The sequence below is a fragment of the Myripristis murdjan genome, chromosome 1 (genome assembly GCF_902150065.1).
Source record: "Myripristis murdjan chromosome 1, fMyrMur1.1, whole genome shotgun sequence".
NCBI lineage: Eukaryota > Metazoa > Chordata > Actinopteri > Holocentriformes > Holocentridae > Myripristis > Myripristis murdjan.
The window spans coordinates 8,586,556-8,608,896 of NC_043980.1; the positions used below are offsets into that span (position 1 = coordinate 8,586,556).

General features: G+C 41.6%; 1 protein-coding gene across 1 annotated transcript in view; it reads right to left on the minus strand.

The window, feature by feature from the left end:
• Positions 1–1,469: 1,469 nt before the first annotated feature.
• LOC115359916 (voltage-dependent T-type calcium channel subunit alpha-1I-like) overlaps positions 1,470–22,341 on the minus strand; it is a 222,209-nt gene continuing 201,337 nt past the window's right edge. The window contains exons 33-37 of the mRNA XM_030052613.1: positions 15,919–16,059; positions 10,358–10,492; positions 9,035–9,209; positions 5,411–5,628; positions 1,470–2,132 (exon numbers count right to left, since the gene is read on the minus strand). Of these exons, the coding sequence (XP_029908473.1) occupies positions 1,470–2,132; positions 5,411–5,628; positions 9,035–9,209; positions 10,358–10,492; positions 15,919–16,059 (1,332 nt within the window). The remainder of the gene's footprint in view (positions 2,133–5,410; positions 5,629–9,034; positions 9,210–10,357; positions 10,493–15,918; positions 16,060–22,341) is intronic.

A 22,341-nucleotide genomic window follows, 5' to 3' on the forward strand; every position in this document is an offset into this window, starting at 1 on the left:
AGACCTGAGTCAAATAATCGTTGGGGTTTAATGCTTCAGCACAATTCAGAGTTGCCGATTGCACAAAAGAACAAAAATGAATCTGAATACTTTCCTGCGGCTGCCGAAAATGTCTCGCCTTTATTGCATTGTCATATGAGAACTCTAAATGTCTGAGTAGAGGGTGCTTTCAGGTGCTGAAGTCATCTTAAATGTCTTAAAGATCATTGGATACGGTTAAATACAGCCTTTTGTAAATTTTTCGAGGTCTTTAAAGCGATGCAGTTCCCTGGTGTGCTCTGAAATCAAAGCAGGTTCACAGTCCCATACTCTTACAGTAGAATTGCTTCCTCATTTGCAATATCATTCCAGAAAGGAGGCAAAATGATCTTATATTTCATTTTAACTTGCATTAAAAGGGTCTTTAAAAGTCTTTAAATGCAATGAATGACTCTTGAGACACCTTTGAAGTAGGCTAATACTACACCAAAAGTACTTGCAACTACTATTTGGCCCAGGTCTGCACTAAAGACAGTTTATTCTCTCCTTTTTTTTAGCCCTTTCATGGGTAAGTTGAAAGCAGTGTCCATTTGTGAAAAATGGCCACTGGTCCCATAAACTACCCACACGTTTACTCAGCAGCGTTCAAATATCGATTCCTCTCCTGAAAGGTGCCCTTTGTCTATTTTCCGACTAGCCATTCTCGTTCTATCCTTCTGCTACTCTCTCTCACAGACCGAGACAGACATGCCAACATTCACACAAGTCCAATAAGTTGTCGGCATAAAAAGTTAGAACACATCAAATATATGACCTTTCGATTTTCTGTTACCTACTGAATCAGCTAAAGAGGAAAAAGGTTGATTGATGCTACTGTTAGAGAAGAACATTACAAAAAACAACTGTACAAAGTTCAGTTCTTCCTCAAAAGAAGCTTCAGAGTTTGCCATCCATCCCAGATTGACAACATTGTGTTTTTGCGGAAGGGTAAGGGGGGCACGTTAGGTCAAGCTAGCCCTATTCTTGAGAGAAAATCCAATTCCTTAGGAGTTTCATCTAGCTAACATCATCTAAGCACTGTTCGTCAAGCAGTTTCACGTCTGTCTCTCTAATGGCTGTCTGAATACCCGGTTTATCAGCATGGCTCAAAGGTAAAGCCAAGAACTGCCACATCTGTCAAGGCTGAATCCTGGTTTGGCTGAGAGGCTAAGCCCAATTGTCATTGCTGTAAAGTTCTTTCAAAGAGCAACCATCTGTCCTGGGGAAATGAAAGGATGTCAAAACTCAGACACGGCTGTAATCTTTTGAGAGATGATCGATCCCAAGCAGCCATACCCGAGGAGGAAAGAGAGAAAACAGACGACTCACGGACGAGAGCGAGTTTCAGAGGAGCGTTCGCAGGACAGGTGTTTAACGTTTCTCTCTGTTCTCAGAAAGGTCCAGAAATTGCAAGGGCTAGACAGTTCTACCACAGAGAGGCAAAAGCAGTTTCATCTGTTTTTCCTGGAGCTTGTGTTCATGGGCCGGCCGCTATTTTTCATGCTGAAAGCTGTGATGTCACTGTCCTCGTCCTCTGCTCTCGCCCTCCCCTCTGTCCAGGGGTTGGACAAGTAGCCATGAGCATCTATTCCACAGAACTGGCGGCCGTCTTTACCCCGGGCGGCTAGATTGGCTTGATCCAGTGAGCCTGTGCTGTTACACTTTTTCACCAGGGGGGTCGCCAGAGAGCTCGGGGAGAGCAGTGACGTCAGCGACAGGCTGTTCAGCGTTTCTGACAAATGTTCGCTGTTGTACGCCTGGCTGCAGCCCTCCCCGCCTGTACCCATCCCCACGTCCTCATCTGAAGGGTCCATGGAGTCCTGACGGGGACAGCCGGGACTCGTGCTGCCGCCACCGCAGCTGCTCTGGCTCCTCTGGTGCCCCCTGGTAGCTTGGAGGTTAAATGTAGTACTGCGTCCCTTTAATAAAGGGTGGCCCTGGGCTCCCGTGGCAGGTCCCTTGGGGTGTAGGGGGTGGCTGGGGATGGGGCAGAGGAGCGGGAGGTCCAGATCCCGAGGTGGGGAGACGCTGAAGCTGAGCCCCTCCTCTAGTGTGGTCTGCAGGCTGCCCTCTGAACTGCCTGTGGCCAGCGAGGAGTCACTATGGGAGGGATGCTGGACACAGTGGAGAGAAGAATGAAATAAATCACTGGTGAGCAAAAGTGATGTTCAGACTACCCATGAGGTACAGATTCATTTTCAAGGTCTTACTGACGGAACCTTGCACAACCAGATCACTATGAATTGACTTGCAAATGGAGACGCTCCGACGCTTGGGCATTCTCCAATCAGAGCACCACTGGATGCCACCAAACAGCTGGAACAGCCAGTGCTCTTTGAGGAACTATGGCCGTGGTTTAGGTCAGTGGTTCCCAACACCTGATCCAATTAAGGGTTTCATGCTGATTGGTTGAAACAGATCTACCTGAACAGGCTGTGCATGAAGGTGCATGGGCTTTAATTGGGTCAGCTGTGCAAGAGTAGAACTGAAACAAAAACCTGCAGGGTGTCGGGTTCTGTCACTTGGTCTCATGGTTTCACGTTAACCCTGAACCTCCGTTGGAGCGTGTTGTTCCTCAGGTTTAGGTTATTTTCTGCTGTTTAAATTGTTCATATTTCTATTTTTTCTATATTCCTTGTTTATAGTGTTTATATTGCTTGCTGCTATTTATTATCTGTTTATAATGTAAATTTGCTTCATATTTTGCTATCCACTTTGCTGCTGTAATGCTGTAAATTTCCCCACTGTGGGACTAATAAAGGAATATCTTATCTTATCTTATCTTAGGACAGGGAGACTTGAGGACTGGGTTGGGAACCACTGGTTTAGGTGATGACGATAACAAGAAGTGACAGCATCAAATTCAAATACAGAAACAACAATAGCTACTCTCAAAGTGCCTGTTAAGCATGTATTTTCCTTACAAAAAAAATGGCAAGAATCATGGACATACATGCTAACAAGATAGCTTTGATGTTCTCACCACGTCGTATGGTTTGTTGACAATTAGCTAATTCATCAGACTAGACAAGTTAGCAGTGCTATGCTGCTGCTATGTATTTCTGCCTGTTCCTGTTAGCCCTATTTCATATGGATTGAACCCAACAGCTCCCAGATTGTGTTTCGTGAAGGGAACAGCGGAAACAGAATCTTAGTATAAGAGCATTAGATGACCTGGAAACTTCTTATATTGCAGACCTGTCATCCACTGCGCATAGTCTGAGATCCAAGGATAAGGACCCACTGGCACTTGGTGACCCTCTACCATGACAATGATGTGACTAAACGTGTTGATTCTTAACACTAAGAAATGATGGTGTAATCAATTTTCATCTCTACATGACAAAAAAATATGAAATGAGAAAAAAACATGACTTCAAAAACACAAGACTAGAATGACAAAAATTCTATCTATCTAAAAATGATGACTAAATTAATTATTTTGACCAATGGACTTGACATTTCTAATCATAGTCTCTCACTGTCTTACTGTCCATCAACCAGTGACTGCAAAGTTTCTGTCCCTGGACCTTTGCATCGGTATCAGAGGAATTTCCTGCGGGATGAATAAAGTATCTATCTAATCTAATCTTTTATCTGGATGCATCTCACCTGCCATCCAGGTGTACGGACAACAGAGGGTTTCGGGGGTCATGGGGGAGAATCCATGCTGATTCAAGATGGAGGAATTTAATTTAAACTAAAATGACAGCATAAAAAAAATACAAAATAAAGACTAAAATAAAAAAAAAAAAAGGAAGCCTGGACTAATGCTAAAGGTGTCTTTTCTTTCGGTCCCCTCCTTGTTACATTTTCCAATACATTTCTGTTTATATATTTTTTGTTTTATTCTGTTTATTTTATTTATCTGTTTATTATTATTATTATTATTATTATTTTACAAAGGTCCATACAATATTCTAGTATAGTTTTAAGGCTTTTACTTTGTTTAGCTTTTCTGTACCATATACCTTATAATTTGCATATCTTGTCACGTCATGACATATCTTACTTTTTAATCTAACTTTACTTATCACGTATTCTCTTCTTTTAATGGAGCACATTGCAAACCTTGTTCAATAAACGAGACATACAGTTTACATTATAGATATTATTATAATCTGTCCCCAAATTGGTGAAAATACAACACGTTTACCACTTTCTTTATCCAAAATATATTAAATTATTGTAAATGCATACACTTTTAGTGTGTCTTTTAGGGTGTCTTTGTCAGTATCCCAAATCCTGGCACTGTTCCTGCCATATTTTACTATGCACGACGGCAAAGGGTGGGAATTGAGAGATTATGAAAAAGAAAGAAAGATGAGGGACTTGGCAGAAAAAGAAATGAAAGAGACTAGAGGCACGAAGGGCAGGGGTAAAAAAAAAAAAAGAAAGAAAAGAAACAGCAGAGAAATAGAGACAAAGTCAAAGCAAAGTTGATGAAAACACAAGAAAAAGGGAAATGAACGTGAGAATGTGAAGAACACGAGCCAACAACAACAGCGAGCAGAGAGTCGGTGTCAGGCTCAGGGCTGGCCAGGCTAATTAGCCGAGTGCCACCGAGCATTACTGTAGGACCGGGGATCACAGAGGCACTCAGGCAGGGGCTAAACAAACCAAACAGGTAGGGGGAAAAAAATATACAGGCTTCACACAATCTGTCTCCATGGTTACGCCAGAACAAGAACTAAAAAAAGGACCTTTTCAGTTAGTTTCATGCAGAAGCCGACAGGAGGGAGGTGTTAAATTCAATATGGGTGAGATTCTACCTACCAAGGCAAATAATACTAAGTGTTTCTCTGGAGTTTCACATGAAGGTATCCGTGAATGGACTCATGGATTTGTACGTTCCAAAAGCTGGTGAGGAGCGTTATTATCCGGCTTCACTGAAAACAAACTTCTGATGGGAGAGTGAATGCTTTCCGAAGGTCTTTCGTTTGTGAATAACAAGTCACTGTTTCACGTTTACGTCAAGTCCACTCAGTTATTTTCTACTCTGACTGACCGGTGACGACTTAGGACTGTAGGATCCTTTTCTAGACAATGATTTTTGCTTGTAATACAATGATTGCAAATCGATATTTTGTGTCAGATGATTCATGAATTTGGTATGTAGCCATGTAATAAGCCGTGCTATCATGTCAGGGTCTTGAATAACGCTGTCAGGGCTCATTTTGCAATACTGACAGGCGCACTGTACATTATCCTTTACTTAGTCAAATCTCTTCTGACTGCCTGGAACTGTATTTGATGCATGGAAATTTTCATCCATTGAATATTCTCTCAGGAATTATCCGAGGCTGTTCACAAACACACCATGGGGGTCTCATCATTCTTTGCATTGCTCTGGTGTGTTGCATAGGGGTACTGATCCATCCATCCATGATACCTGAGAGCTGAGGGGCCTGCTGTTGGCTCCATGTGAGTGCAGGGAGGCCCAGGACGCTGGGGAGGCCAGCCGAGATGGCACTCTCTCTGCGGGGCTGGCTCCGGTCCCCGGGCTGCCTGGATGAACCGCAGCGACGGGGTGGAAGAAGTCAGCTGGTAGATGGAAGACAGGGGGCGAAGATCCGCCACCACCTCCGCCACAACTTCCTCCATCTCCATCTGCAAAGAGGAGAAATTGATCAGATCTCAAAGATTATACCTTTTTTTGCGGCTTCGATGTTTAATACCTTTAGATTAACCCTACTGAAGCCATAAAATAACGAATATTTAGTGTATATTCTTGTCAGAGTGGACAGTTCTCGGACATTACTGCCTTTAGATTAAGAATAAATTTTAAAATCATTACTGAGCAATCAAATAAATAAATCTAATAAATAAATCGAATTTCTTTGCAGTTTTTAGAGGCTTAATCTGCAAACCACGAGGAAGCTGAAAGTGGGAGAGACTGAGTTGATGTACTGGTCTCTCCCATTGAGTGGACGGCGCCTGGTATTTATGAAAAGGTCAGTATTGGTTTGAAGGGCTCGTGTTACTTGGTATGTCAATCATGTCAAATATTTTTATTGCAGAGAGGCAGACTTGGGTTTTAAACACCTCCGCAACTGATTGTTTTGGTCGCAAATCGAGATATCCACCAACTGAAATTAGTGGCAATAGCGTTGCTAACATAAAAATAATGTTATTACTATATATTTCCATTATTTCCTTGGAAAATTTCGACAAATTTTCACCATTTTGTGGATCAAACCATTGAAAAATCAAATGGGGAAGACATTTTCTACCCAAAATGATACATGTTTAGTCTTTATTGTATATATTTAGTCTTTATTGTCTTTATTGTATATATTTAGTCTTATTGTATATACTTCTGCATCTATTCTATTCTATTTAATTTTATTTTATGTTTCTATTGATGCTGCTGTAACATAAAAATTTCCCAGTTTGGGATCAATAAAGTTAATCTATCTATCTATCTATCTATCTATCTATCTATCCATCCATGTTCTTGACACATTCTCAAAGCGTGCGACTGATGAGTTTGATTCCAAAATGACATTTCCAGCTTTGCACAAAAAGTAATAACAACTCTTGGCAAATGTTTAATTACAGTATCGAACAAAATTATCTTCTCTTGTAATTCAGAAGAGCTCCTTGGTTGACACAGTTCCTCTACAGATTGAGTTATCTATATTTTAGAGAGAAAAATGTGTTGTAAAAGTGGTTTTGTTTGATTCATCGGATGAATGAGTGGTCTTTTACACGGATCATTTGGTTGAAGGGTATAGTTATATTTTGCAAAGTCTGGCCGTGTAAATAATGTGTCCAGCCATTCAGCCACTCATGCGTCACGAAGCATAAATTGATACCTCCTCGGTGACATCCGTCCATACTATCCTGTAATGTTGACCTGAACAGTGCCCCCAAATTGACTTTGCCTCGTGTCGCCCCATCTGTTACGGAGCCGACGCCAATGTTAACGGGGGGCGACGGGCAATCAGCGCGCCATAACATGTCATTCATCATTGTCTTTGTGTCGGCGCCTGCCTCTCTGTTGGCCTTCATCTATCATTGCTCTAATTGCACTGGAAGTCAGTCAGCTGCGTGGAATATGGAAAACGTCCTCTTGAGCTACGGCGGCTCGTGCGTGAATCGGCTCCGGAGATGTTCAGAAGATCCTCCTCCTATTTAAACGATACTATCAATGTCACGTCAAAGTCACGCTGTAATGAAATAGCCGCGGTGGAATACCATTGGGGGTCACAAAGAACGCTGATAAGGATAATAAGTGAGGCTGATGAAAGGTAGCCCAGTGAGGGATTATACTAATATGATTGGATAACGTGGAACATTCAATTGGAGCGTATTGCCGGCCGCTGAACGACGTATAGCGGAAAACTGCTTATCTGTAAAAAGTACGTTTTTACTGAAATGAAGCGTACTTATATTCCCATTTACATGTGTAGCTGAGAAATGATTTAATGGGACTTTAATTGGTTTCAGAGGTCAGAGTGTCATTACACTCACTCAACAATAAAAGTAAGCGAGCTATTCAAGGAAGAAAAAAGGCAAACATCAAAATTGCAATTATATCTTTTTTTTTTGTAATGGCATCGATTTTCTGTGGCTATTAAGTGTTCACCTCCTTGACCATTTGCAGATATTCTCGTGCTGCAAAAGTAGTTTGCATTAACCGTGTTGCCACAGAGATTGAGCCACAATTAGCGATCACATCCAGCTTCTCTGGGTGAGAACGGCCTCGGGGCGCCGTCACACATGCGACATTTAGCCCATTTGAATCAAGCCGCGGTGTGTTTACACCCAAAATAACACTAATGTCAAACTAACCCTTGTCTGCATACATGTTGTACATATGTTGTGTCCGCAAATGTCTGTGCCCCCACATCAGTCTGTGCATGCTGCCACCCTTACCTGATATTTGTCTGCCTGCACACATGTTGCTCATGTTCATATGGTCAGTGTGCTTGTTGTGTTAATGTGCTGCTATGTTTTATGTAACTTTTCTTTCTTTCTTTTTTTTTTTTAACCTTGTTTTTAACTAATTAACTAATCTGCATGCTTTTGTGCTTTTTAACTTGGCTTCTCTTCTTCTAGCTCTTGCCTATTTAACATCAAGGCCCAGGGACTACAGTTGAAAATTAGCTTTGGCTAACACTGACACATTTACAGCTGTTGCAGATGTTAATTAATGTGTACTGTCCCTGTTCAAATAAAGTCTAAAAATAAAAAAATGAATAAAAATAAATAAAAATAAAAATGTCAAAAAGGATGTCTCCTGCACAGTCAACCTCTTTCTTGTTTTCTTTGGGCTTTGGTCCAGCAAGGGATTTCCCAAACAGTTGTGGTAAAGTGGCCAAAATATGACTGAATAACAATTATGATTTATGTTCATTATTTAGACTATTTGTTCGTTTATTTAGTTTAACTCCTCTGTGTCTGTTTTCATGTGAGGCACTCAGTTCATGTGATTTATTTACTGTAAAGCACTTTGAGCAGCATTTCTTGCATGAAAGGTGCAATACAAATAAAATGTATTATTATTATTATTATCATTATTATCATTATTATCATTATTATTATTTTTAGCAGTAGTAGTAGTAGCAGTAGTAGTAGTAGTAAAGAGCTCTCAAAGTACATTTACAGCCCCATCCCTCCCCACAGACCCCTCAGCAAGTATTTTCTATTTTCTGGTGTGCCTGATTTTGTGCAGTGTGAAACCAAAATGTACCAAAAAATAAATAAATAAATAAATAAAAGTATTCATGCTGATTTGGACCAGGTGTGCAGACTAAGGCAAGCAGCCCTTAAATGGTAAATGGACTGCATTTCTATGGCACTTCAGTCTGCTGACCACCCACAGCGCTTTACAGTCGCCTCACATTCATCCATTCACACACACATTCGCACACTGATGGCAGAGGCTACCACGCAAGGTGCCAAGCTGTCCATCAGGAGTGGTTTTGGGGGGGTTCAGTGTCTTGCTCAAGGACATGCTCTCTGGAGGAGGAGCCGGGGATCGAACCGGGAACCAGGCGCGGTGCAGTACCTGTGTGGTGCGCCGGGCTTTGCTGCGCCAGCTGGGCAGAGGTGGTCTGGGGGTGGACGCCCACCTCTAAGAAACCCTGGACCCCGTCCTCGCTGCCTGAGCTGGGGGGGCGGAGCCCTCTGTAGCACCCCTGCGTGGGTAACTCCTCTGAGCTGTGGGAGTCAGTGCTGCCCCTCTGACAGAGAAAGAGAGAAAGAGGAGAGAGGGAAAAAGAGCGAAAGAGAAGAAAGGGCATGAAAGGGAGACAAAAGAGACACAAGAGAGAATTAGCATGTTATCCAGGTGCACTGATATTCACTGGAGCAAGAAAGATCGCAAACTGAAGCCTTTCATTTTCCTTGTCGTAATGGAAATCACAGCACAATTTTCCCCATTTCAAAAGGCACTCTTTTCATATCCCTTCCCTTATCCCTCTATACAAGTCTGATTAAATATTGAACGTCGTCAAAAGAAAATAATGGCGCGCTTCAGAGCTTCAAAGTGCTCGGCTGTAAAACTGGATCAAATAAACTGGGTTTCAATAAAGCAGCGATGAAACAGGCCAGGTGGAACTCCTGAGTGCTGTGAGGGAAATGTTTGTGGGAAGATGGGGGATATGAAAGACGTGCTTACACACACACACACACACACACACACATGCACACAAGTATATGCATGCACACAAATTCACACATAGAAATAAAAAAAAAAATGTAGTCACTGTAGGTACTGATGTGACTACAGATGAATGCACACACACACACGCACGCAGATTCCACACATGCACGGCAAAGTACACACACACACACACACACACACACAAATCCCAGCATGCCCGCATGAGGGGCACAGAGGGAGCCAGGTGTTTTAATCAGGCAGTAAAGCATGTAAATAGTAATTAATGACGATTAGCAAGATGGAGGAGTGCGATGAGAGAAGCTATGTCTCCCTAAAGCCTCCCTAAAGACATGGACTGTGTGTGTGTGTGTGTGTGTGTAGGTGTGTGTGTGTCTGTGTGTTAATCAAGGCTAATATTAATTTTCATTACAGAAAAGCTGCATCAGCTTCACACATGAGGATTTAATCGCACCAAAGAACCTTTGGCATATTGCCAGCTTAAATAAAAGTGTTTGAAGATACTTAAAAATTCACTGAGGGTATATGATACACACACACACACACACACACACACACACACACGTAAACACACAGTTTGTTTACTGCTGCATGTACTGTATTGCATGCGCTTGCGTGTATATGTACGTGTATTATGTGCACATATTTATTTGTGCATGTGGTATGAGCATACTGTGTGTGTGTGTGTGTGTGTGTGTGTGTGTGTACCTGGCTGTCTCGCACCAGTAGCTGGTAGCTGCTGTGTTCATCCAGGCTGAGGTCATCAGGCAGCGCCAGGGACGACGACTTGTCGGACAGCTGCTCTGACATCAGCGACGCCTGCTCCACCTCGGCCAATCGGATCTGTCCCACAGACACACAGCAGCCAATCACATCTCATCAGTGACTTTAATTCATCATCAGAGCTCACACTGAAACTTAGTTTGGATGTTAGAGGTTTGGGAGAGCACGTATTGAGGTTATGAACGAGGTTATTGAGGTTATGAATTCTCCAGATAGCAAAAACAAATAATAAATACACACTATAAGGCTCAGTTAAATTATTGATGCAGCGACAAATAACCCAAACACAATTTTTAACGGCACGGAAGCTGCAGTGAAAAACATCAGGGTCTGTCTGGGGAAACAAAAAGCACAAACAAAAACAAAAGCTTTGGCACATGCCCAGTTTGAGTACATTTATGATAAGTAATGCTGAAAGTCTGATTTCCAGCAACAGGCTAATGTGTGTTGTCAGGAAGACAAATTGGAGCCAAATCAAGCAAAACCTGCATCAGTGAGAGCCTTGTCACGAAAAAAAAGAAAAAAAAAAAAAAGAAAGAAAAAGAAAGAAATGATTGCTTGCATAAAAAAAGTTTTGATTTATTGTATTTAATTTTCAGTGCAGTATACAACAATGCAGAGGGCTGGCTGAAGTGAGGATCCTTTAGCTTTAGCCTAGTGACCCAGTGAGCCTGAATTAAAAGGATTATTTTAATAGCAATTTTAATATTCTAACTGCAATATTATTTTATTTAAAAAAAAAAAGGTTAATTGCAACATTATTGTGCTGCCTGAATAGTTACAGCACTGCAGGTGTACAATCTGTAAACAGTCAGGGAGCAAATGCAGTGCGAGAAACATATTCCATCAATCAGCATATCATTCACAAATCAATAATTTTTCACGTGTCGCAGTTCTGACCAGGCCCAGTCGCTTTTCAAAACATCTGGCTACCGGGAGTCACAAGTTTTTTGGAAAGAAATCTTGTCAGTAATGTGCTCAGTATGGAAGCCTGGAAAGGACAGGTGAAAATTGTTTTACCTCCTATATAGGAAATGATATTGGAAAAGAAAAAAAAAAAAAGTCACTGTATGAATTACATCTTTGGAGTGGTAGGATTTTTCTTGACTTTATTTGGAACAGGTCAACTTAATTCTGTTTTTCCTCTTATGTAATATGATTTCCTACATAGGGGATATTAAGTCATACTTATGGGATAAAACAATTTTCACCTGCCTTCTATAGTTCACCTTAGTCATGGGAGAGATACAAAACAACAAAAAACAAACAAACAAAAAAGGCCTCACTGTTTTTTTCTTCCACAATATAACTTGTACATCTCAAGTGTCACACAGTTCAGCCTGTGATTGTTAACAGGGAAGTCAATGGACTCCATTTGAATGAATGGGACCAAAGGGAGAGATGGGAGCCGAGCAGAGGAGAGGAAAAGAAAGCGGAGTATACAGTAGATAAAAAAAAGGAAAAGAAAAGAAGAGAAGAGACAAGTAGAGAAGAATGGAGAGGAGAAGGTCAGGGCTGTGTAACATTAATGTACTGCATATTTGTATTCCCGCCGACATCCATACACATCAATATTTTTATCTGCTCAGGGTAAATGGTAAATATCAAGCTCAAGCTGGGTGAAACAGTCCATTATACGTAGGCACTAACTCAATGGCACCGGCGAGTCACACTCCTTCACATGCATCTTAATGTCCAAACACATCAGCAGCAAACTGCTATGACTCATGCACACACACACACACACTGACCCTGAGATGCACAGACAGCCGCACACAAGAATGCAGAGCCACACACATAGACACTGAGAAACACACATAAATGAAATTGCACGTATGCACACACTCCCAAGGAAAATATTGAAATATTCACTCGGCACATGCATTCATCAGGCTGAAATCATGGGAGCCCCTTCTCCTGTGATCTGAAATTGGGTTTACTTCATGGGTGTTAGTGATTTATGTTCGGCATGAGGGAGTGTGTGTCGTGAGCAACTGGATTGGATTGCAAATCACTTGGCAGTGAAATGTGTGATTGGACCTTTGATGATTCCCTTGCATGATTACACCAGGCAGGGAGAAAAAAAAAAAAATGGTAGAAGATCCCTTTAGGCTACAGAAATGTATGTGGCACCATTTTTGGCATGTGTCAACCCTCCAACATGACTTGTAACGGTGACTGAACACATTGCAGCATGTGACGACAATGAACAAAAATTAAATGAGTTGACGCTCAAAGGGATTGGAGCCCGGAAGTGTAGAATTAATTTTTTAAATTATTATTTTTTTTTTTTAGCAAAGAAGCTGCAAACGGCTTAGTTTGAGGTGAATGATGCTAATTTACTCTCACATGCAAATTTTCCGAGTCATTCTGTGGATTTCAATTGGTGCTACTTCACCCCTCACTGTCATAATCAAAACATGTTTTTACCTAAACTGTATTTGTATCTACTGACTTACTGTACATAGAACCATATATACAGATACAAAACTGTAAGCAAATATCATCTAATTTATTCCTTACATACGAGGAACATGCAAGTAGTCCAGGGCAATTTTTATACTGTAGGTTCCTTACAATAAAACAAAACTCTTGTTGAGATCCATCTGGTATCAATAAGGAAACTAGATTTTAATTATTCAACAAAATATAATTGCCTAATTATGGCTGATTCATCAGCAAAGTTAAGTCTAACGTCTTTATTGCATTACGCGCATCGTGCTATCCTTTATGCATTTTAGACATTTCATTTAAAACAATGACACCGTGCAGGGAAATGTCATTTAATGCTCATTCATTGCCCATGCATAGCAATTGCCTGACTACGCAAACACAATTAGAGGTCAGTGTCTTCATCGGAGCACAATGTAAAAACGCAGCTCTGATCTGCATATCTGTTGCAGAGATAACACAGTCACCTTCCTCTCACCTCGCGTGGATTTCACTGTGCAAATTGGTTTAAAAGGATATTTCAGCATTAATACTTCTTAAAGTGATTTCATCAGGGCGTGAGTGTTTCCATCAGACGAGCTGACACTGCAGACTTTAGGCCTTTTGTCAGTTTTGTGCCTCGATCGTCTCACTGACCTGCAGTTAACAAAGCGGGAACTTCACGCCTTCCACTTGACGCTGCTTTAAAATCAGGAGTGCATTCCCTCATTTTACATTTGTAGATGATATTGTGACACTCCATGGTTAAGCCTATCAGGTGTGTCAGATCGGGTCTTCCACATCCACATTTTGAAGTGGCCTGGCTTGCATTGCTATCCGATCTCAGTTGCGTGTGGACATAAATCCATCTGCAATCTGGATATTGAGAAGCTACTTCATTATTACAGCAGTAAAAAAAAAAAAAATGTTTCCCCACAGAAATGTGTTCAGCCACTTAGCATCTGAGAAGACCTCAGAGGCAGTGAGGTACCATCAGTGTTGGCTTCCCTCTCCACAGGGACCGCAAGAGAGATGTTTTTTGTGCCATTTTTTAATATTATTTTTCTAAAACACATGGTGCAAACAGCTCTATTTTTTTCTGCTCTTGAGGATGCCTGCCCAGCGTGGCATGGGAACCTGACACAGCCTCTGTCAAATCAGATCATGTTCAATCAGGGCATGTTAAGAGACGCGCCTGCCTGCCAGATCATCACTGGCAGGGCACATAGGGACCCTCCAAGCCGTCTGACTGCCCAGCCCACTGGAGAGAGGAGGCACACTGTGCAGGGATTTTGCCCATGCTGGTCTAGATTCCCCCTTCAGAAACTGGCTACCTCCCACAAGAACCACAAGTATCCAGTTGGGAAACCAGAGAAATCCCTCCACTCCAGCTCCACAAAATAAAAATACTGACAAATACAAAAAAAAAAAAAAAAAAAAAACATCACCAAGTCCCTTCCTACCAAAACTCTACAATGTCAACCTAAAGCAGAATCTCTATGTTATAATATTGTATTAGTGTGTTAGTCCAGTAATTTTAGGCCAAAATTGGGGTCAACCTAGGACAAATTGCAAGAGAAGCAAACTCAACTGATTTTATATCCTCAGTTTGTCCTGAGTGAGGGAAAAAAAAGTCCCAAGGAATCCCTTTGGTGGAAAGTTTTGAAAATCACCTCTATATGACCATATAATACCAAAAAAACACCCTTTTTAACACACGGGTGAATGGGGTTAATTTAAAGCGATAGTTAGGATTTTTACTCATTGCTGCTCCATGAGAGTGTCATTTTTCTCAAGGTTTGACCTGTCGACTCCTTCCCTGTCGTGAGAAAGAACGTTTCACCGGGAGCGTTCGTCTCTGAAATGAATGAAGTTGATGCAGAGCAGCAAACAACACGACTTTGACTCTGATCTATGTCCTCTTCATTCGTTTCGGAGCAGCACACTCCTGGTGAAGGTCTCGTTCTTAAGAAAGTTAGGATGTTGAGGGGCTGAACTTGAACAGGGAGGTCCAGTGTGGATTTGGTGCCTCGGTGAAGGACGAGTCAGCAGGACACGGCGCTGTTGATGGTGTCACTGTTGTAGGAATTTAATCTGTGGATACAAGCCGCGGTACCGCCTCCCAGTTTCTCACGTATGATAAAACGAATTTCTCCGAGAATTTGTCTTGTGACGTGGGATTATTGACATGACGTGTAAGACTTGCGGAAGTGGATCCACTGAGATGTTTGATCTTTGGTTAAACCAAGGGATCGAGAGGCATTTATGGGATTGACAAACACACTCTCCCCCTCTCTGTCTGTCACACACATTGCACATACACACACTCATACGCGCACCATACTCGCATCATTGCCATGTGGCTTAGGAGGGAGCCTCACACACGTTGATGGGATTTATTTATATGAGCATTCTCCTTCTCTCTTCATGCACGCACACACACACACACACACACACACACACACACACACACACGCAAGCGACCACGCTTTACCATGGAATATAGGAGAGCTGCATGCATTTATAGGATTGACACACAAAGACCGTCTCTCTCTCTCTCACACACACACACACACACATTTTTTCAGACATGATTCATGTGATGAATGTGACCGCTTTGATGCTGAAGTGCAGAAAGTCAGATTAAACACGCACCTGATTGTGTGTGTGTGTGTGGATGTACGTTTACGTGCCTCTTTGTTTGCCTCATGCAAAATAATACATTTTTCACACACATGCACGTGACGCTCTGTGCTGTGAGATTAAGCTTATTTTCTGTGACCGGCAACTCCGTTCCGCCACAGAGGGGCTGCAGAATAATTGACATGTGAGGAAAATTCCACCGTCATTTGAACTAACAGGCGAAAAAATATATATAGAGAGAGAGAGAAACAAAAAATACATAACATAACAAATGCAATAAAATGAAAGAACAGGAAGGAAGCTTGCAAGATGGACAGCCAGGTTGAACTAGATAGAAAGGAGAGAAGTTCATGTGGTGTTTGCTTGTGTGTGTGTGTGTGAGTGTGTGTGTGTGTGTGTCTGCCCCCACCAACCTCTTGTGGGTGTCTCTTGCAGTCCTTGCAGACAGGAGGAGAGCAGTAGTGGTGGAAAACTGAGCCGGAGAGGTTGTCAATCATGTCTCCCTCCAACGAATCCTTAATCAGCAGAGACACACTGTCCAGCCACTGGCTCTCCTGAAACACACACACACACACACACACACACACACACACACACACACACACACACACACACACACACAAGCAAACAGTAATTAGCACAAAACCAGAAGCTTCCCAAAGAGCTCCAGAGAAGATATGAGAACATTTGCAGAGGGCATTAACAGAATTTATTTATTCATTAGTAACCCGATTAAAGCATGAAAACCTGATCACCCGTTTGCCTCTCTATTGAACACAGTTTGCTGTTTTTTTGTTTTTTTTTTTTTTTTCCCTCAAATGTTCAGAACATGTTTGAATACTAAAATATGCACTTGTGTATGTAAGAAAACCAGGTCAGTTCTGTCAGTGTGAGCGCGTCGCCCTGATTCACATTCATGCAGTTTGATTCATCCACGGCCTGGAAGCTGACAGTCTTCTGCCACACTGAAGCAGAGGGAGGTTAGGTGCCTTGCTCAAGGGCAGCTCGGCGGCAGTTGTCGAGGAAAGGAGAAGCATTAACCTCTTCACTCTGCTCATCAAATGTATAAGACTTTTCAATGACTTTCCTTGACTAAAATCTTGACTTTCAATGACCTACATAAACATAACATGACATTTTTTTAATCAAAATTTTAAACACACTTCATGTTCAGGGTTCTTATTTTTTTATTTATTTTTTTTTTTTGTGTGTTTGTTTGTTTTATTCAGTGGGTAACATGAGTAGAAATAAATATTACATGAGGTAAATAATCACTGCCTGTTTTTTTTTTTTTTCTTTTTTGTGTTTAAACTGAGACTGACAAAATTCAGTAATATTCTATGTCTTTTTCCCAATAATTTATCATAGTAATTCCCACATTCTCCCTGCTTGAAATATACTTTTCAAAATTCTAAGACCCGCAGGAAGTTTAATGTCAATATAATTTATTTGGAAATTTAAGTAGACATCATTCCAGGTGGTGAATATATAAAAATAATAATTAAAGGTTTCATTCTCACCTCTGTTATCACCCTTTCTGCAGTGTACACAAGTTGTGAAATTCATGATGACATCAGCAACAACAAAAACTGTCTCTGTGACCATGTCTTATCAAAGGGGATCTGTGAGTCAGTGCGTTTTTATTTTGGAGTCGGTGACATGAAAACGTTTGGAGAACCGACGCTGTAGACTGATGCTGCCCCCATGTTGTACTTTTTGACCTCAGCATTACCAAATATAATGTTTGACATTCTGAGGGGGGAAATGAGAAACAAAAGAGTACAGCAGATACTTTTTAGATACTTTCTGTGAACTATGTATAGGGTACTTATTCTATCCCTGCTCGGATCTGAACATTTTTTTGTAGTTTTGCGCTTTATGCCAAAACGTTGGTTATTTATATATTGTGTTTTTCCGCTTTCCGTTTGTCCTGTGAGTGTTTTTTCCCCACTGTTTTTTTTTTGTATATGTATCCTAGTATAGCAATATTATAGTATAGTGTAGTATAGTATAGTATAGTATAGTATAGTATAATAGAGTAGAGTATACTTTAGTTTAGTATAGTATATAGTATATAGTATATAGTACAGTACAGTTAGTTTAGTATAGCATAGTATAGCATGTAGTAAAGCACAGTATAGTATAGTGCAGTATAATTTAGTATAGTAGTAGTAGTAATACAGTACAGTATACTTTAGTATAGTATAGTATGTAGTACAATATAGTATAGTGTTGTATACTTTATTATAGTATGTATTACAGCACAGTGTAGTATAGTGTAGTATAATTTAGTATAGTATAGTATGTAGTAAAGCACAGTATAGTTTAGTTTAATATAATTTAGTATAGTATAGTATGTAGTACAATGTAGTATTGTGTAGTATACTTTAGTATAGTATAGTGAATAGTACAGTATAGTTAGTATAGTGTAGTAAACTTTAGTATAGTATGTAGTGCAGCACAGTGTGGTATAGTATAGTATACTTTAGTGTAGTATAGTATAGTGTAGTATGTGTGTAGTAAAATAATAATGTCAATAAAGCTCAATTGTTTTGAATTGAACTGAAGAAGTGAAAGTGACAGAAAACAGCATTTTAAGTAAATTAAAATATAATTTCCTCTGCTTGAGCTTTTGCCTTTTTTTTTCTTTCTGGGGCAGCATCTGGCCACTGTTTTTTTTTTTTTTTTTTTTTTTTTTTTGTCATCATCAGGTTCCCTGGCGAGGCTCTATCTTTCCTCTAGACTCGACGCCTTTTCACTTTGTCATCCTGCCACATGCTGATGTTCCAGCTCATCCTCTCCCTGCCTGTGTTTCATCCCACCCTCACACTCCAGTCACTCACGTCTTTTTATAGCCGCTGTTCACGTTCTGAACACTTTTACTGACTCGATGCCTCGTCTGTCTCCTCTGTCCTCCCCTCTTTCTGGAAGTCTCCCCCTCTCCTGTCCTCCCGTCATCCCTCTCCGTCTTCCTCCTCCTTGCCCACCTCTCTTGCACAACACGTGAGACGGCTAAGTCACTCGTGTTGTTTAATTAAACACTATCCGCTGGAGCTGACGTTATTTTCAGCCGTCGTTGGCAGGAGCAGAGATGAAGAGCGGTGACTTCTGCCTCCTCTTTGCGAGAGCTGAGCCAGAGGGGCAGACAAATGCCAACTTTTTTTAAAAAATTAATTGCACGTTTCCATAAAAAAGGAACATGGGTCTGCTTTAAAAGAGCAACAGGAAAAAAAAAAAAAAAGACTGAGCGTGAATGAGGAACCTGAATGGCAAAATCCCTTTTATAACATCAGCAGGAGGCACTGAGGTGCGATGTGAAATCAAATGAATGACAGCGAATGAAATCATGTCGGTTTTGTGAATATGCAATGATTCGCTCTTCTTTTTTTTTTTTCAGATCTTATTTGCTTGGTGGACTTCTTATCGAGGAATAATTCCATTCCTCTCCTCGTTCGCAGCTGGTACCTTTGTGTGCTTTGTCCATTTCGCTGTTCAGCTGCTATTATTATTATTATCCCTCATTTGTTGATATGATTTGTTGTCTTACTAATGGATGCTTCATATTATATTTGCATGTTTATGTAACGCAGGCTAGTCACGAAATGTTTGGAGGGTTGTGACCAGGCATTAAAAGGCTCCTCCGTATCAGAGAGAAAATAACAAATTTCTGTTGTGACTCCTCCAACACTGTGGAGTGTCCCTCCTCGCCCACTGGTAAGCACTTTCACAGCCCTGCATTACAGACCTCAGGCAGGACGGGCGATTACAGAGTCGGCCCCAAAGGCCAAAGATGCCCGCCATGTGTCCCTCTGACGGGTTCAGGCACCAACACCTGCTTACTGCAAGCAACTCTGAGTAAAAGCAACAGTGGAGTTCCCAAAAATTGAATTGTAAATCAGTGCTTTTGTAAAAAAAAAAAATAACATGAATCTGAAAAATGCACAGTCATTTGCCTTGGGTTTGCATAATCATTCTGAAAGAGTATAAGGATAACGTACAAGCTACATGATCCTACCACGAAATATGGCAATAATTTGACTCTCGGTATTAATTTTGCAATTAGCTGCGTTCAAGACTCCACTAAAACCATACCCATATCCACCAGACTTTGATCGCTGGATGCTTTAGTAATATTTCAGCTGTAGCTTATTATGTTTTAGTCCACCTTCCTCCTCGTTGTCCCTTTTGTTTTCCCCTGGTTTTCTTTCCAGGTCATGGCTTGGCCTCCAACCACAAATCAAACGCTTTATGCTTCCTAAACAAATGGAAAGTGATATCCATATTGTAATGATTTTATGACTCCAGCGGGTGTCATTGTTTGCTTGCTTGATTATTGGTAGCAAATAGGTCAGAGTTTCTGTTGCGGAGCGATGTATCAAATCCAGAGGTGACCGTCTGTATCAGTGGTCAGTTATTGATGATAATGGCCATTATTGGGAAATATTAAATTGCGAAATGCAGCGATTTTTGTCTAAAGATTTCGGTTTGGCATGAGTGACAGTCCTGCTCGTCAAACAGTCACGCCAGATATCTGTGACAGAGGAGACACTCTGCACGCTGGCATCTGTGTTCCTCGTTCCTCCGTCTTACCTCTCATCCCTGCTGGTCTGATTTTCTCTGCCAGTTAGCCTTCCTCCAGCCGTCTGCATTTTCCTCTCCTGCGAGCTGCCTTTTCATGTCGGCTCACCTTTCCCTGCTGTCATGTCAAAAGTTCAGACTGCCTGCTCTCTTCTGCACTTGCTCTCTCCTACTTTCTCTCTCCATCACAGAGTAACCACTAAAGGGTGTGGGGTGAGCAGGGCAACTGCAGTCAATAGCTAGAAACTGGCAGCACCCACTGAAGTGTGACCACACGCGTCTCGAGTGCATCGACATGCACAGCGAGGGATGAGCCCGGCTCATTGATTGGCTAAGGTCTTGGTTGGGGTAAACGTTCCCGATGACCCTGTTTGATTCACCGCATAGCTACCATCTGGTCCTCCCATCCAGCGAAGCTTTCATCCAACGCTGAGCAACTGTCTTAACTGATTTACTTCAGCGGGAACCTCCACGGGGAATTGAAGCATTTTCTTGCAGTGTGTGATGTGACATGAAATCATGACACCCATTATTCCAGAGTGGTTTCGGAAAAAAGAAAGAAAGAAAGAAAGAAAGAAAGCTCTTCTACCAGTCGGAAAAGAGTTTTATCCTTGGCCAACTTTGGTTTTAAAGGGCCAGAGCAGTTCCAGTTTGACCTCTCGCTACAAATATCGGCTGTATACGAGTGTCCACAATATGCTTTGCTAGCTTCAAAGTCAAAAGTAGGAAAAACTGCTCCGTGAAAATTCAAAGTAACTACACATCGGTGATTCAATCTTGAGAATACTTTGCCAGAACGTACTCTTAAAATAACTAAAATTACTTTCGCTCCATTGGCATTTTGTGTCCTTGAACGGAACCGTTTTTTTTTTTTTTTCCAGGGTCATTCACAGTTTCTCAGCTTTGATGTGATTGGTTGTGACGGACATCTCGGAGGCCAGAGCCCAAGTATAGCGGAGGTCAACGGCGGCAAAAGGAACAGAGGAAGCACCTGCTGCTCGTCCATTCGCCTTAAGTAAGACGAACTCAGGAGTGAGCAACAGGTGGACCCCAGAACTTTCTCTCTTTGAGCTCTGAAGTCAAGAGTCATAAGGTCTAGATTTCAAAAATTATACCATACTCTATAAGAGGGATGTATCTAAATCCCAAGAAGAAAGCATGATTAATGCTATTATTATTATCGTTATTGTTGTTGTTGTTGTTCTGGTGCTAATTTGGGGGGGAAAAAGTGACTGTGGGTGTGCTCTATCTAATATCTATCTAACACTGCATGGGTAGATAGAGAGGGAAAGAGAGAGAAAGAGTGAGGGAGTTTGAAAGAAATCCAGCGGCCACGCCAGGCTTTTGTCTCGCCGGCTCTGGCACCTGACGCCTCCCCCTCGATGTGAGAGTCTCTCGGAGTGATGGCCGGGAACAGTCGGCTCTCAGCCCGCTGCCTGCCTGCTATCTGCTGACTTGGCGGGGGCGACTACACAGAATATAGCGATCACTTTTCAAGCGTTGCGTAGAAAGTACAACATATGTCATATTTAACGTGACTCCCGGCAGAATCCACACGTACCCACTTTTGGTCTTCCATCCAAAAACAAATAGAGAGATGGATCATTTTGTTGGTTGAACAGATACAGATACAGATAATGATGTGTCTGTACGCCCCTAGTGTATATGCAATTGAACAACATACCATCTACTTCTGTATCAAGCTATGGTTCAGTACTTTTGTTGGGACATGAGATAAATGAAGACATTTGCTGCTCGGTTCTGCAGGGCAGGACTCTCCTGTCTATCCAGCTCTCCTGCTACTATTCAAATAATAATAATAACAGTTTTGGTTGCACTAATTGTAACATATGCAGAGGCATACTGCAGTATATCTCCTATCTGTCGGTAATAAACACAGCTCTGTAGCCGTGTGTCCTTTGCTGCCCACTCTGCACGCCCACCCGAGATGGCATCATGTCAGTGTTTGTGCTTAGTTTGTGGTGACTCAAGTTGTTATCCATGTTTTGTTTTTTTTTGCAAAAGTTCCCAACTAGCTTGAGCTCATTTTTAACCTCTACACATCTTTGCTAACAACATGTCATGAGATTTTGCTTTTTTACCTATGGAGAGTCAGCCATCTCGTCTAGGACCTGAGCTTTGCTTGGAAATTCAGCTTGGGCAGGCTGAGCGTTTAGTATCTGGGTCTCACCGGGGAATAATGTCTGTCTTGTCTCGCTGTTCTCTGACGTTGACCTGCTGATCATCTGCTTAGGCTA